This window comes from Drosophila busckii, chromosome X (genome assembly GCF_011750605.1).
Source record: "Drosophila busckii strain San Diego stock center, stock number 13000-0081.31 chromosome X, ASM1175060v1, whole genome shotgun sequence".
NCBI classification, from domain to species: domain Eukaryota; kingdom Metazoa; phylum Arthropoda; class Insecta; order Diptera; family Drosophilidae; genus Drosophila; species Drosophila busckii.
The window spans coordinates 47,473-63,703 of NC_046608.1; the positions used below are offsets into that span (position 1 = coordinate 47,473).

General features: G+C 43.6%; 1 protein-coding gene across 1 annotated transcript; it reads right to left on the reverse strand.

The window, feature by feature from the left end:
- Positions 1 to 9,670: 9,670 nt before the first annotated feature.
- LOC108605045 (apyrase) lies at positions 9,671 to 15,605 on the reverse strand. The gene is made up of 8 exons (XM_033294388.1): positions 15,393 to 15,605; positions 12,558 to 12,777; positions 12,300 to 12,497; positions 11,835 to 12,240; positions 10,473 to 10,630; positions 10,314 to 10,410; positions 9,901 to 10,255; positions 9,671 to 9,847 (listed from the first exon to the last, which is right to left on the reverse strand). The coding sequence occupies exons 1-8, from the start codon at positions 15,512 to 15,514 to the stop codon at positions 9,739 to 9,741; spliced, it is 1,665 nt and encodes a 554-aa protein (XP_033150279.1). The 5' UTR covers positions 15,515 to 15,605; the 3' UTR covers positions 9,671 to 9,738.
- Positions 15,606 to 16,231: the final 626 nt, after the last annotated feature.

The window sequence follows — 16,231 nt, forward strand, 5'->3', positions numbered from 1 at the left end:
TAAAATAAATTATAATTGTTACGGTCTCTGTTATATATTCCTTAACATTTCCAATAGTTTGAACTTTGCCGGTCATGTACCGGACTTGCTTACGGAGCTTCAGTGGAGACTGCACTCGACAATTTGATGAAACGCTCCATCATATCGAGGCAAGAATTCCAACGGGAGTCAATATTTTGCAAGAGCGTTTGACTACCCCTTCTGAAACGTCCGCATCCAGCTGTATTTGTCGCAGCGCATCCATAGCCCAAACAGCTCGGCTTAATTGTTCACATTCAGTCTATTGTAACATTTTATTTAAAAATGTTCAATATTTAAAATTTAGTTAGCGCGTAAATTTAATAAATTTAGCCCATGTGCAAAGCAAGATACACTGCTGGTCTTAGGTTAGACGCACTCTTACTTACGTTCAAAATTCTTTAATAACTTTTACATTAATGATGATTGAAAAAAAGTTGATATGCAATTTATTTTTTTTAAACATTTTCTAATCCAAATCCAAATAAGGCACTTTTTCTTGGTCAATAAAGTAGACGCACTTAGGCTTATTAATTTTTATACACTTTGACATTTTTGTTAAAAATGGAAAAAGGTTATCATGAAGTTGTGCAATTGTATGTAACAGGGAGAAGGAGGCGTGGCAGACCCCATAAAGTATTATATATTCTTGATAGCTCGACGAGCTGAGTCGATATAGCCATGTCCGTCTGTAGGGGTGCGTGTTGCTAAGCAACTATAATAGCGAGAGCAACCAAATTTGGTAATTGTAATTGTAATTAAGGTTCTTCGCTTTTTATTTTTTTTATTTCTACCCCGCTCCCCCGCAAATCGAAAAAACGATTAGAAGCTAGTAAAGAATCTTTAAAATCTAAAAATAAATCACAAAAATGCCTAGTCATGTTTTCGACCGATTGGGTGAAAATTTAGAACAGGGTAAAAACTTAGGAATTATTTACATTTCAATTTAATAATTTTTAATACTGGGGTGCACGTGCTGACGCGGCATACAAACGTCGCTGCTGACGCTCGGCGAAAACGAGCTGTGTGTGTGTGTGTGTCTTGCTTGTGTGTGTTTGTGAGTGCATTGCATGGTGTTGCTGTGATGCCCTATTCAAAGTGTTTTTAAAAGTTGGTGGCGCCCAACTTTAATTTGTCCACTTGTTTTTAACTAAATTAACTTAATTTCAATTGAAGTTATTAGTAGGTGATATTATTTGACTTCTTATAAATATAGGAAGAATAATTTTTATTTTTTAATTTGTTAACTGCTTCCGTTGTTAGTAATAGCTTCATATGCCCGGTCCTTTACAGAATGATACACGGAACCTATGTAGATTGACTGTCTCTTCGAGCTTCGTCTCCAAGTGGACCCGGTGGTGGTAGCATCCTCTCCCGGCTTATCCTCTCCAGCCTATCCTCCAGAACAGCGTTACGGCATAGCATAGCCATTGCCAACTCCTTGAGCCGGTGCCCCTCCTGAAGCGGCATAGCGGCCTCCAGCACGGCTATGTCGAGTTCGTCGGCGGTTTTGCTCAGCTCAGCCATCATGGCTTGCTGGCCCTCATTCACGATGGTCATCGCAGACTTCCGAGTGGCAACGGGCTTGGCTACTGGTATAGCTGCCAGGACTTCTGGAGTCTCCGCGGCGGGAATCTGTACAACGGTAGGGGCGGCAGAAGTGGCGACGGATGCACCGGCATCGACGTCGGACTCCACGTCACTCGGGGGCACCGGAGTAGGCAGCTCTAGGCCGCTTTGAAGCGCAAGCTTCTTGGCGGCCGTCCCCTCGCTGACAAGCAGCATATCGGGTACCGATACGGTCCGTCCCTTGGGCTTCCTTCCCCTCTTCCTTCGGCCGGCAGCTGTGTTGGTGGCAGAGCTGGCCAAACTGGCAGCGCTGTCCACCGACATCCTGGTCGCGTCGCTGGCATTGGGTGGTGGTACTGGCTAGAGCTCTGAGCTTTTGACCAGTTCCAAAAGCTCACGAAACAGAGCTTTTGTTGTCAAGCAGAAAACACGCGACACTACCGTTTCTAGCGGTGCTTTGTTTACAAACAAAGCAATAAAACTTGCGAGAGATAATACAGCAATAAAATTTTATTGCTCTCAAACACCGTTGTATATTGTCTTTTGTTTGCGTTTTACTATACGCGCACTCGAATCTACGTCCGTTCGCGACTGCAACTAGAACCAAACTGAGTGAGTAGATAGGGACAGAAATGAATCGATCTCTCGGCTTATTTAACGTGACGTTTGCCAAGCTAGGCTTACAACCACGGCGCCCTTATATGCAAGCATATAACGCAGGAGTCTGGTACAATGCGCCAACTAACGCCCCTTCAGTATCTATGTCCCGTTGGTACCAATTTGATTCCATACTTGTCAGTTATGTCATCCCCCTTGGTTTGGGGCGAAGTGTATCTAACACTTCTGCTGGTCTTTGGGTCGCAGCGCCCGGTTAATGAACGTAACCCCACGTCGAGCCACGAAGACTCTACCCGCGATTTGGGTATCAACCACAGCCACCACGATACTCCCACTAGGAGGCCGACCTCAATGAGCAGCCTTCGAAACTGCTCAAACCGTGGTACCGATTTTTAGGGATCGGTGGCCCTCCCCTTTTCAGCCCTGACAAGGCTCGGTACAAGGGGTACCAGTCAGATTTGGCTCTTAACCCGGGGCTGACTCCCCAATGTGCTCACCTGTATCCATCAGCTGAAGTCTTCTCTCGAACAGGGTGTCGGCGTACCGTGCGAGCAGCCTCATCCTGTCCTGGGACATCGTCACTCCAGAAACCATCCAGACGCCGTGGTGCAGTTGCACTCCAAGTCCATCGAGGTCTCGCAAGTCTCCGTAGAGGGGGCAAACACATAGCACGTGTTGCCAGTCCTCAAGCTCGGCGCCGCATAAGCAAGCAGCCGTATCGGTCAATCGCCTCTTTTGAAGAAATGCGTTCAGCGATCCATGGCCCGTCATCAAGAATCCGGCGCGCAGCGTAAAACCGAAGTTTCGCTCGCTGAAAACGAACCTTACGTCCGGGAGAAACCGATGTGTCACCCGCCCGGGCTCATCGTCGTCATCCCATCTGCGTTGCCACTCGCAGAGTAAGTGCACGTCCAGTTTCGCCATCTCTCACCAGCTCAGATTTGCTAAATCTTCGCCATTTACCCAATCGCTATCCTCCAGTGGAATACACCGTCTCAGCTTGTGTTTTGACTGCTGCGCGCATGGCAGCCCGCTTGGCGCGGGCACTGACTCCCCAGTCGACCCGCAGTACGCGTGCCAAAGCCGATACGACTCCAGCTAGCCGATCACGTAAAGACGTGATGTGCAGGAGAAAACTAAACCGCTCACCAACTGTGATGCCAAGGTACCGGAGCCTGTCAACATAGGGCAGAGTTGCTCCTGCGAATCGCACCAATGGACGTCGGTTAGCTGATAATGTGCCTTTCAGCAACATTATAGCCGTCTTGCTGGTGGAAACGGCCACTCCGACTTCCGACAGTTGCGCTCCTTTCTGCTCCAGATCCAGTCGATATCCTCCCTCGACGATGAGAAGCAAGTCGTCTGCATACGCGCTGAGCGCGCACTGCGGCTCCAAGCGCTGAAGAAGCAAGTCCATCGTGAGATTCCATATAAATGGACCACTGATGGACCCCTGTGGGCAACCTCGTGTCACCGGGACAGTACCTTCTCCATGCCTGCTGATGATACTTGCACTCCTGGCGGAGAAGAAGTTTCGCCACAAGCTGGCTTCTCGGCAGTCGGAGTTGATCAGAACTCGCAACGCAGCATTCCACTCGATATGGTCGAAGGCTCCCTTGAAGTCCACGAAGATTCCGAGCACCAGTCGTGCCGGGCTGGCAGCAACAGAGCTCACGACGTGTCTCCAAGCGTCCTCCACACAGTGTCCTTGGCGAAAGCTAAATTGCAATCTGCAGCCATCTCCTAGAACATCCTTCATCCAATTCACCATGATTCCCTCAAACACTTTGCCAAACACAGGCAGCAGACAGATACCGCGATATGAACCAGGATCGCTCCTGTCCTTATCCACTATGCCACTACACGAGGGCGCTTCCACTCAGTAGGGCGCTTCCAACAGTAATAATGTTGTGGTCGCTGAGATCCCACTCTCCAGTCGTATGCGGCCCACAATAGACGCTGCATCGTTGACGATGGTCACGTCGATATCGCTCCGTGCCCGGTGATTATCGAACGTGTAGCTCTGGCTGACCTCGTTGAGCACACCGGCTCGGCTTCCTTGGATCCACTCGGACAGCAGCTCACCCCATTGTTAGTTCAAATTTCTCTGCGCACGCACAGAGAGTTTGCTGAACCACATGGGGGACACTGCGTTCGCATCTAATCCAAAGATGACAGGTGTGCAGCTGGCTAGCAGCAGCACCGCATCCAAGTACTCGAGGTACGGCTCCAATTCGGTGTTGAATTGGCAGTATACGGAGCTGAGGAAGATAGAGCCATATCTTCCAGTGACACTCATGCATACTCCAAAGTCAGTCGTCAGCGGTTCGATGGGCATGCTGATGGCATCCGGGTCGTCGACGATGACAGCTGCTTTCCCTCGCTTGTCAGCGAACACGCGCATCCCAGATGGGAGGCCGGCTCCTGGACCAGGGCGAACAGGTGGCGTGAGTCGCGCATGCGAACTCCGAGCTCGATGGTGACAGCTCGGCCACGGCCACAATTTGCTTGGATGAGGCTAAACATTGTTAATGTCTAGCCTGCACCCTCGCTAGCACCGCTCCGTAGATCGGGCACATCCCCGAGAGCATAACATGCCCTGAGGGGAGCTCCTTAAAACGGCAGTTCCGGCAGTCCACCGGCTTGGTGCACTTCGCAGCAATGTGGCCCTTCTGTCCACACGGTCGGCAGACAGCTTCCTTGAGGCGGCACTGCGACACTTTGTGGTTTCGAGCCTACACACCTATGGCAGCATAGGTGCGGACGAGCGACCGGCAGCGGTATGAGAACTACTTGATGTAGACCCGTCCGGTCTGCTCAAGTATGGCCAGCGCTTTATCGTCTACCTCTAGCGACAGGTTGACTGTCTCAGCCTCTCCTGCCTTCCAGGGCTTCGTCTCCAGATGGACACTCCTCCTGAAAGCAGCCTGAGACATTACGTCTTTGAAGTTGTTCGAAAACAACTCCTCCATAAACTCCTCGGGCTTGATGCTGGTGTCCACATCGAAAGCCAGCTTCGAGTTGGTGTCACACATTTCTATGAATGGTGGCAAACTTCTTGTTCTTCTTCTTTATTTCTCCTACGGAATGAGTGCGGATGATGGCTCCCCCGTAGCTCGCGCACCTCGTGCACACGCACTCCAAGTGCGGGAGCGACCTCCTTCCGGACCCGCTCGGCAACCTGCTTGCCCGACTCCTTCGGGTCCTTGCTCCGCACCACTGCGGACCACGTCTCAACTGGCTTACTGATACGTGGCGCCACAATGGGTCCCTTAGCTGCAACAGCGATCGCTGGAGCTGTGGCAACCGGAGCAACTGGCGGTGGTGGTGGCATCCTTTCCCGGCTCATCCTCTCCAGCCTATACTCCAGGACAGCGTTACGGCAAAGCATAGCCATTGCCAACTCCTTGAGCCGCTGGGCGGCTGCAAGATCAGCTGTCCCTTCACAAAGCGGCATACCGGCCTCCAGCACAGCTATGTCCACTTCGTGGGCGGCGTTGCTCAGCTCAGCCATCATGGCTTCCTGGCCCTCATCCACGATGGTCATCGCAGACTTCCGGATGGCAACGGGCTTGGCTACGGATGTAGTTGCCTGGACTGCTGGAGTCTCAATAGCGGGAACTGGTGACAAGCAGCATATCGAAGACCGACACGGTGCGCCCTTTGGGCTTCCTCTTCTCTTCCTCGGGCCGGTAGTTGTGCTTGCGGCAGAGCTCCTGCTTGCGCCGCTGGCATTGCAGCCAGAGCGACTGCCGAAAGCGCCCTCCATGGCAAGGTTTTTTCGGCTCCGCTTTGTAGTGGCTACAAAGCGCTCAGATTTTCACAAGTGCCAAATCAGAGCTTTTGTTTGCAACCGGATAATATGCGACATTACCGTTCTTGCGGTACTTTGTTTACAAGTTGTAAACAATGCAATAAAGCTCGCGAAGAGCGACAAAGCAATAAAAGGAATTGCTGTAGAACACCGTTGCACTATGAATTATTTGCAATAACTATGCGCAGCTAGAAGCAAACTGAGATAGAGACAGTAGGAAATTCCAACTAGGAATCTCGTAAATTCATTCATGCTCGTCACTAATTAGATGTCGAAGCATTTGTTTTTTTTTTTTTTTTGTTTTTTCGCAGCAGTGGGAACAATTTTGAAAAAGATACTAATAGGGGGGAAACAAGTTCCGAAATACCCTGTATTAGTTTTGTGAGGTTATATACAATCATTTAATAAATTAATAAAAACATTATATAGTTCTTGGTAGTCTATCTATCTAGACTTGCGAGTTTTACGCTTTACGTGTCGCCAAAGCGGCAGGCTCTAAGCAAGAAACGGATGCTTCCTAGGTTATCCCACTTGCCATGAACTGACGGACGCAGTCAATCACTGATATTACTATCACCTGTGTTGAGAATACCCAGGTTGATCTGTCTTTTTACCAACTGTGCGCTCCAGATACCTCGCCAATTAATGGTAACCGAAAGAACCTCGATACTTCCAACCAAGTTGAAATCCGCACGGTAGTCAGAACGTGTCTGTGTCACCTGTAACAACCTGAGTCTCGAACACAAACATTTTTTCGCGATCAGGTCGGAACACTAACAGGTCTAGTTTTTTTTTTTAAACTGCAGACTTGGCTAAAGCTTGACAATGTAGTCTTCTCAAGTCCTTGACCGATAAGCTTTACTACACTGTTGTGTTTAGCAACCCGCATCCCATGCGTACATTTACGCTGCTGCAGAATGTGGTTTGTTGTTTCGGGAACATCACATCCGGCACGAAACGTTCGAGCCTATTCGTGCAACTGAAGTACGAGACTTCGTTGGTAAGGCAGTTAGCCGCAGTTTGATTGCGTTCAAATGTTGCATTCCTGTTAGCAAATGCGTGGGCTGACTGACCCACCCGTGTTGCGGGCCAAAATGACCTGATTCACGGAGACCACCGCTATCAAGAAAGGAGCTATGTAACGGATACATTGCATACCAAGCCCTCCACTTTTGGGAGGAGCGTAAAAATACGAAACAGGCTAGTCCATCGGTAGGTTCAACTATCTCCGAACGCCAACCATTACAATCCCAAGCGTAAGCTTGTGATAGAGCTATGGAATTATTACTGTTCAAAGGGCAAATAACTTCTGTTCAGGTTTCAGAGGTGCTTTCGAAATAAGTTCCAACTTCCGACCAAGGCCATCCGTAGATATATAAGGGGTCATTCCATCCGCAGTGCAACGGATACCTTTATACTTCCACTTTTCAAAAGCAATTCACGTGCGACTTCCTACGCAAAATGCCCTTAGCTCGACCACGGTGCACTTTTATTTGTCGTTTTTCGTAGTTGTCCCTTTATGCTGACAGTAAAACTCTTACCATCATTTAAGATACGCGCAACAGTTGATAAAAACTCAACTGTAATATCCAGTAATCTCTAAAGTCCCTTCGGAGCTGAAGTACCAAATCGTCTACAAACGCTGCAGCATTTGTCATTAGAGGTGCAGAAACATCATGTTTTTCAAATTTCCCAAAACATCGATGATTATTTTACACTATCGATGATTTATATATAATATTATTTTTATATATTTTTATAGACATATGAAAATCATTGATGATTGGCGTAAAATTTGTAGCCGCTGACCTTTTTTTTACAATATAACAACTATAAGAGCTAGAGCAACCAAATTTGGTATGTGGGTGTTAAGTCCCTCAATGGACCGTGTAGCTCCTCGTGGACTTGTGCCTAGCTAGCTCAGTTCTTGTCAGGGGTCGGTCCCAACCCTGTCCACCTACACGTAACAATAAACATTTTTTTATCTCTGCAACACTACACGCTGCACAATTACAAAAAAACTCACAAACAGAACTAGTACTACATATTTACCGATACGAACGTGTCATCCTACGGGAATCCCCCTTCTTTCCCCCTTTTGCCTTTATACTACTTACTCGCACATTCTTTTTTACTACAATAACATTTATTACCTTATAAAAAAATCTAAAAACTTAATTAATTATGTGAATTAAATGTAACGAAAATACAAAGAATATATATGTATATATGGGTATTATTAATATGTTATAAATTTACTTAATTCCTAGGACGACACATTACACTTTTTATAAATTATGACAAATTACAAATTAAAATTAATTGTTGATTTTTATCTTTTCTTCGTCTGCCTGGCTAAGTGCGGGATTCGTTAAATGGGTGGCTGGATCAAGCCTGAACTTGGTTCCCAGAGAAAAAAAGGTGGGCCAGGCGTATCTCTTCCACTTGGCGCTTCTTTCGCCGACCTACAAACAGCCCGTTAGCTGCGTGGACTAAAAACAAAACAAAAGGGGGGCTGAGCCCACTCACCTGAGGGCCTGATCGATGTAGGCTAAGGTCACTTTTGTTCCTTTTCGTCTTCCCACTTAATGTTTTGCTTGTAACCGCAACTGCAGTCACTGCCCGTCCGCGCGCTCCGAAGTTTTTCTCTGACCTACACAATGGCGGCGCCCTTACATTCTCCCATTCACGCCGGGATCAATGGCCCCATGACCGCTCTCTCTCTTTTTTGAAACTACGTAAGGGCCCGCTCAGCCACCCTTGCCCAACACTAGCTTTCACTCATCCCTAACAAAAAATAATAATCGGCCTCCCGCCACAGTGGATATAACATGGGTGCTCCTATATCCAGGACACTACGATTTTATTTTTATTTTTTTAATTTCCTCCCCCCCTCCCCCGCAAATCGAAAAAAACGATATAAAGCAATAAATTACAAAATTGCCTAGTCATGCTTTCGACCGATTGTGAAAATTTCAGAACTATCGGATAAATAACTTAGGTAATTATTTACATTTCAATTTTCAATATAGACAGCGGGGTGCACGTGCTGACGCGCCATACAAACGTAGCTGCCGGACGCAGCGGCTGCGTCGCTGCTGACGCTACAGCGAAAACGAACTGTGACGCGTCCACTGTTTTGTGTGTATGTGTTCATGAATGCACGCGTGTATTTGCTGCAATGCCCTAGTGAAAGTGTATATGAAAGTTGGTGGCGTCCAACTTTAATTTGTCCACTTGTTTACTCATGAAATGTGTTGTAAGTTGGACTTTCACAGGTCTGCGACCTTTGCTCTTCCTATACTTAAGAGCAATTACAAAAACAGATGAGCATACTGATTGTGAGATTAGGGCTTGGACGCCCCTGCTATTGACCATGTAACATAGCATCTGTATAAAAGTTCTCCAAGTTGCATTCGCGCGCACTCGGTGTGCTGCAAATAGACGCTACTGTTGCCCACAATATAATTCGATGCCTTTTCAAGCTCTATTTGCCAAGGCTTCAAAGCCAGGATCTTAAAGAAAAAATAGTAAATACAATACATTTGTGAAAATCAAATTTCTGTTTTCCCCATGCAATCTTACAAAAATGTATTAAACTTTAGCTAAAATAAAATGAACTATTTAATTTTGATTTAGTTTCAGATTTATTATTTAAAAAAAAAAGGTGTAGGAAGTTCTAGTACTAGGAACATATGAAACATTTAAAAGGAAAACTTTTAACACTTTGCACAGTTGAGTACTGTAATGCGCCCCTCACGGCCCGTATAAATGGGTTGAGCGTTGTCGGTGTATGAGAGCAACGCTTCCAAATCCGTGCTGCTAGTTCTGAAACATTATAGCAAGTTAATATTTGCGAATAAAAACAGCTATTCACTTACATCACATCAGTGCCTTCAGCAAGCATGCTGTATCCATCACCACCATTCTGCAGAAAGTTTGGCGAGACAATGCGATAGATTTTTTTAACATCCAGTGGCTCATATAGGGGCACTTCGCAATCGGCACAGCGCACTTGGGCGGAGACAACGCGAGAATTGACAGGTTTGCTGTAGTCATAGGTCACTTTGAGTCCGGAATATTGTGCCATAAGATGCGAGCTAGTAACACCATTAGGCAAATCGATTTTGGCCACAGAGTACTCCAAGGCTTCGAGCAGCTTGCTGCCGGGTAAATTGTAGGCATTTAAATTGTTCTCAAATGGCGACATTGACACTATATGCGCATAGGTGAGATCTATAGTAGAAAAGCTGTTAGTGTAATAATTAAGACTATCTAAGTTACGGCTACTTACTGCCACGTGGCAGCGGCACGCGTAGTGTGCCTATATGAATCAAGCCAATGGACACATTGGTCCAAGCAGGCTGATCGAATGGTGTCAGGCCAATGAACTATAAGCAGAAATATGTTTGTGTGTACTATGTAGGAGGGACAATTTTCTATACAAACATACCGTATGCACCATGGCATCGCAGTAGAAGTTACCTAGATTGCATTCTCTATAGGAGCAATCGTCTTTGGTAAGATCCACCTTAGTGCTGCCCACAACCACCTTGCCCTTTGCATCGATTATCTCCTTCCAGGGTCCCAGTGCCTTCAACACGACCTCATCTACACATACACACAACAAGAAAAAATTTGTAAATAATAAGTTGACTTGAAAAAATATGTAGGCATAATAAGTAGATGGTTTAAATCAGGGGCGTCCAAACGCTGTTTACAGAAGAGCAAATAAAAAAATAGAAAGCACTAACACATCCATCTTAACTCAATTTTATTTCATACACTAAAAACAAATTAGGCATCACCTACTTGTGCAACGTTTGCGCAGGCAATGATAATTTCGTGTCCAAGCTGTTTTCATTTTTTTAAGTGCACGCATTTCGTATGAATGGGTTGTCGCTATACTCGCACAGGCGAGACAAAAAAAAAATTCCAAAAATTGTTTGTGTAATTAGCATTTGGTTATGTCTGGAGCACGTATGTGTATGTATGTGTATATATGTATGTATGTATATATATTTATATGCATTTGGTCTTCTTATACTCAAGAGCAAGTACAAAAACAAATGAGCATACTTAGACGCCCCTGCACTGGACACATGAAATTATCATTGCCAGCGCAAACGTTGGACAAGTAGGTGATGCCTAATTTCTTTTCAGTGTATGAAATAAAATTGAGTTAACGGCATCTTTACATGTGTTAGTGTTTTCTTATTAGTGTATTGGTGATTTGTTCTTCCGTAAGCAACGATTGGACGCTCCTGAAGTGCAAAAACAAATGAGCATACTGAGCATAGGGCTTGGACGCCCCTGGTTTAAATAAACAAATAATTGACTCAGAATTGGATTAAGCTAAATTCTAAGACAGTTTTCGGATTGAATTACAGATAACATCTATGTGTATACATATGTATGGTTTTTTTTGTTTGTTTAAGTCCTTATATGGTTTATATTTTAAAATATTTCTTAATTTAAAAGATAAGTTTTTTTTTCATGGCAAATTAACGTTGCGCGTGTGACAAAGTTAATAGCGGGCCATAATAAGAACCCAAATACTTAATATTCTTAACTCGGGTATAAGAGAACCTACATACAAAATTTGGCTGCTCTAGCTCTTATAGTTTCTGAGAAACAGACACGCAGACGGACAGGGCTATATCGACTCAGTTTGTCTGCTGATTAAGAATATGTATCTTCTCTTCCTGTTACATACATTTGCACAACTACATAATACACTTTTCCAGAGTCACATTGTATAAAAATAATAGCATTTCAGATTAGTTTATAAAAGTATTATTAGCTTGCCGCATACCTTCGGGCACATCGTGATCCATGTAGATAGGTGCGCCTGCAAAGTCAACAACATCACCTTGCTCATCGAAGTAGACCGTTAGATTGCCCACATACTTGGCATAAGCAGACGCTTGTACTATGAGCACACGATGTCCGCTGCTGTGCGTTATCTGTGTAGGATACTCGCCACGTGGTTTATCTGGTCCGGGAAGGTTAGTGCCCGTATAGAGAAATGTATGCGAATGGGCACCCACAATGACATCGATGGCATCGCCAGCATTTTGAGCAATCAGCTTGTCTACATCATATCCGCAATGGGAGATCACAATGATAATGTTGGCACCTTTCGCTTTCAGCACAGCGGCCTCCTCACGAATGCTCTCGCTTTCATTGCGGAAGATCAGTTTGCCTGTGTTGGCGAGTTCCTGATAAGTTAAGAAAGCAAATTTTATTTCCAAACTCATGTAACTCTCATTCTTCTTACATTAGTTGTTTGCAAGATTACGCCAATAAGTCCAATTTTGCGACCACCACGCTCAATAATCTTAGATTTCTCATACAAACCCTTCATGGTGGGCTCATGAGCGCAGTCCATATTAGCAACCAGCATGGCAGTATTAACAGTTTTCAAAAACGGCACCACACCTTCTACACCATGATCAAACTCATGATTGCCTAGCGTCTGCAAGGAAGTTCTTTGAATTTTAGATCAGTATTTTTAAGAAACAGTCTTGCCATTTACCATAGCATCCGCTGGCAGTAGATTCAAAAACTCCTGCGTTACATTCCAGCGACCCAGATTGTACCAGAGTGTGCCTTGAAAGCTGTCTCCAGCGTTGATATAAACCGGATTGATCTGCTCGGCTAGAAGGCGTCGCACCATGTGCACAGTACGTGCGTAGCCACCAATACACTCCTGATCATCGGGACAGGTTCCACCGCTCATATCCGTGGGTTCAAATCTGTTTGATTAATATTTTAAATTTAAAATCTTATTTTTTTTATCTAAACTTAATTAAGTTAGTTTTTAATATATATTTATACATTTAAAAAAAAACATTTAAAGGTATTATGAAGTTATGCAAATAGGCAGAAGGAGGCGTGAAAGACCCCATAAAGAATATATATTCTTGATCAGCAACACAAACTGAGTCGATATACATAGCCATGTCCGTCTGGATGTAGTATGAGCACCTGATTCTCAGCAAGTATAAGAGCTAAAGCGAAAAAAAACGATTTACGATCATAATATTTAAAGGCAAAATGTTAAATAAATGACAAACCCCGTTTGTCATATTCTCGACTGATACCGACCATTTCAGAACGATCGAATAAATATGTTAGGTGTTATTTAAATTTCAATTAGACAACGGGGTGCGCTTGCTGACGCGCCATACAAACGTCGCTGTCGACGCTTGTGTTTGCTGCAAAGCCCTAGTCAAAGATTATATTTTTTTTATGTTTTTCTTCTGATTAATTTTTGAGCTGATTTAATTTTCGTTAATTTTCATATATGTTTATACACTTCGACATTTTTGTAAAAATTGGAAGAAGGGTATCATGAAGTTGTGCAAATTTTTTTTTGATGTTTCTCTTCCATAGATTAATTTGAGCCTTTAATTTATTTTCGTTAAATTTACATATAATGTTTATACACTTTCCGACATTTTCTTTGCTAAAAATGAAGAAGGGATCATAAGTGTGGCAAATGTATGTAACAGAGAAAAGGAGGCGTGGCAGATCCCCCATAAATATATATATTCTTGATCAGCAGACAAACTTAGTTCGATATAGCCATGCCCGCTACTGTGTCTTGATTGCTAGATCAACCAAAAACTTGGTAATGTAGGTGACTCCTAATCCAGACAGATCTTTTAATTTTTTATTATGCTCCCCCCCCCCCACCTGCCATCAAATCGAAAAAAACCGAATATAAGCTTATCCACGCTCGGTCCTGCTCTCAGCTTGAATAAATAAGTCCTGCTTACAATCCGTACTATACCCATCTGACCATGGTCCCAACTATGGGGAAACCGCCTAGCGAATAGCGAACATTGATATTGTCGCAAGAGTCTCGGACAAAATCCTTAACGAAAAGATAACCGGGCGCCACGAGTACTGTTCGAAACCGAAACATATCAGAGAAAACAAGAATGAGTTCACAACTATGACTAGTAACATATCAGAGATGTAATCGTTGCAAAGGCTTCTAACCCAAGTATACTAACAAGCGAAGCTTCTTCGGCATAACCTAGCCTCGACCGCGGATTCGAGCTAAGCAGAGACGTCTGTGCACCGCACCCGTTCTGCGTCGTATACGACCTACCAACCAGCGATAGAATCTAGTAACGTGTAATCCTAAAAACAGTTTAGAGAAACTTTTAAATAATGTTTAGTTATAAGATTTGTAACACTTATTGTTAGTCTCAATTTAAGAGAAGATTCAATAAAAACAGCATCTATAATCTATAAAAATTTGAAATAAATAAAAAAAATTGCGTACTCATGCTTTCGACCGTCATGCAAATTTCAGAACGGATACATAACTTAGGAAATATTTACATTTCAATTTTCAATATCTAATACATTCTCAACTCTTCTAACAAAGTAGAGACTGCGGGGTGCAACGTGCTGGCTTGACTATGTGCCCATGCATCACAAGAGTCTGTACTCGGCCGCGTGTGTTTGCTGCGATGAGTTAGTCAAGTGTATCTAAAAGTTTTGGCCGCACCACACTTTAATTGTCCTCTTATTACTTCATACCTAACAATAAATCATTTTGTTTTTTGCGTACTATCGCCAATGAAAGTAAATCCATATAATGCTGATTTATCTTCTATAACGCGGTCAACTATATTACTGCTATAGAATATAGAGCGAGTCTTATCTATCAGAAGTGATCTCTTTGTTCTATTCTTACAATATGGAATACATTACTGGTTTAAGGGTGTAACTTATATCTGCGGACTATACTATTTTTAGCCTCTAGGAGTTAGCTAACCTATGATTATTATATTGTTAATCGATACGGCACTTGTAATCCCGATTCATAGATATTAACAGCTAACTATAATCAATGAACAGCAACGCATACAATTAGTGTAATCTTAACCACGTGGTCAATTAAAAGTTGGGACACCACGCGCAACTTCACACTATACACTGTGACTAAGGGATTGCAGCAATCTCACCATCCACGCGTCAACGCGTGCACACTATGCTTCGATTTTTTCTCATATAAGATTCGAGTCAAGCATACGCGCTCTGCTGTCATAATTATACAGAAAATCGAATATCAGCGAAATAAAATCCTAAAGATTATTTCATCACTTAGATCACATTCTGACTACTTATTGTAACTATTGCGACGGAATCTCTTATTGTTTTCATATATAAGAGAACTACGGGAGTGGGGGCTGTGCATAAAGTATGAAACTGCCTAAAACAGTAACTCAGGTATCTTAGTTCCAGTAACCAAATATGTGGTTATAAAGAGCTAAAGATCAGTTTATCAATAACAAAATTTGGTTAGGTATTAATTGAGTTCATTAGTTTTTCAGATTGAAAGCTAACTTACCTGGCATGAAAGTCATTAATGTGTATAATGGATAAACTAAAAGGATCTGCGGCGTTGACGGCTGCCAAGCGATCTGCAGAGATCGCTAGCAATAATAAAAAAGCCAAGCGTATGGCCACCATTTAGATCAGTTAGATAATAGTATTAGTTGATGGTTATTCCAAAAGTTGCTATGGAACTGTGCGCCTAATCCGAGTGGCGTCAATAATGTGAATGATTCGCGTTGCTGATACGCTATAGCAATATCGGAGCCCCGCGCTAGGCTCGTACAGACCCTAAAGCTAACGTTATTTATAGCTGCTGTACAACGTATATGTATCAGTTATTTTATATGATTATCAACTGTTTTTTCGATTTCGAAGTCCACACATGTGTCTTAAATCAATTGTATATAACCTAATCAAGACCAATTCTTCAATGGGCTTTTGAGCAACGTTATCTTGTAAATGATTTAATAAGCTTTATTATAGATGTATATGTACGTGTGGTTTTTATACACTTTGACATTTTTGTAAAAAATGGAACACACAAGGGTATTTAGATGAATATTGACTCACTAAAAACATAAAAAATATTTCTTCTCAGACTAGAAGTTGATGCCGTCGAGCAGACCCCATAAAGTATATAATAATTCTTGATCAGCTCCGAGCCGAGCTGAATCGATATACGGCTGCAGCACATCAGTCCGTCGCATTATCCCGTACGCTGCTGTATTGGGGCGTAGTGCAATCGTTCCTCAACACAGTGACAACCACTATAAGAAGCTCCGATCAACCCGCAAATTGGTATGTAGGTGCCCTATATCAGGACACTACGCTTTTATGTTATTTTTTAATTTC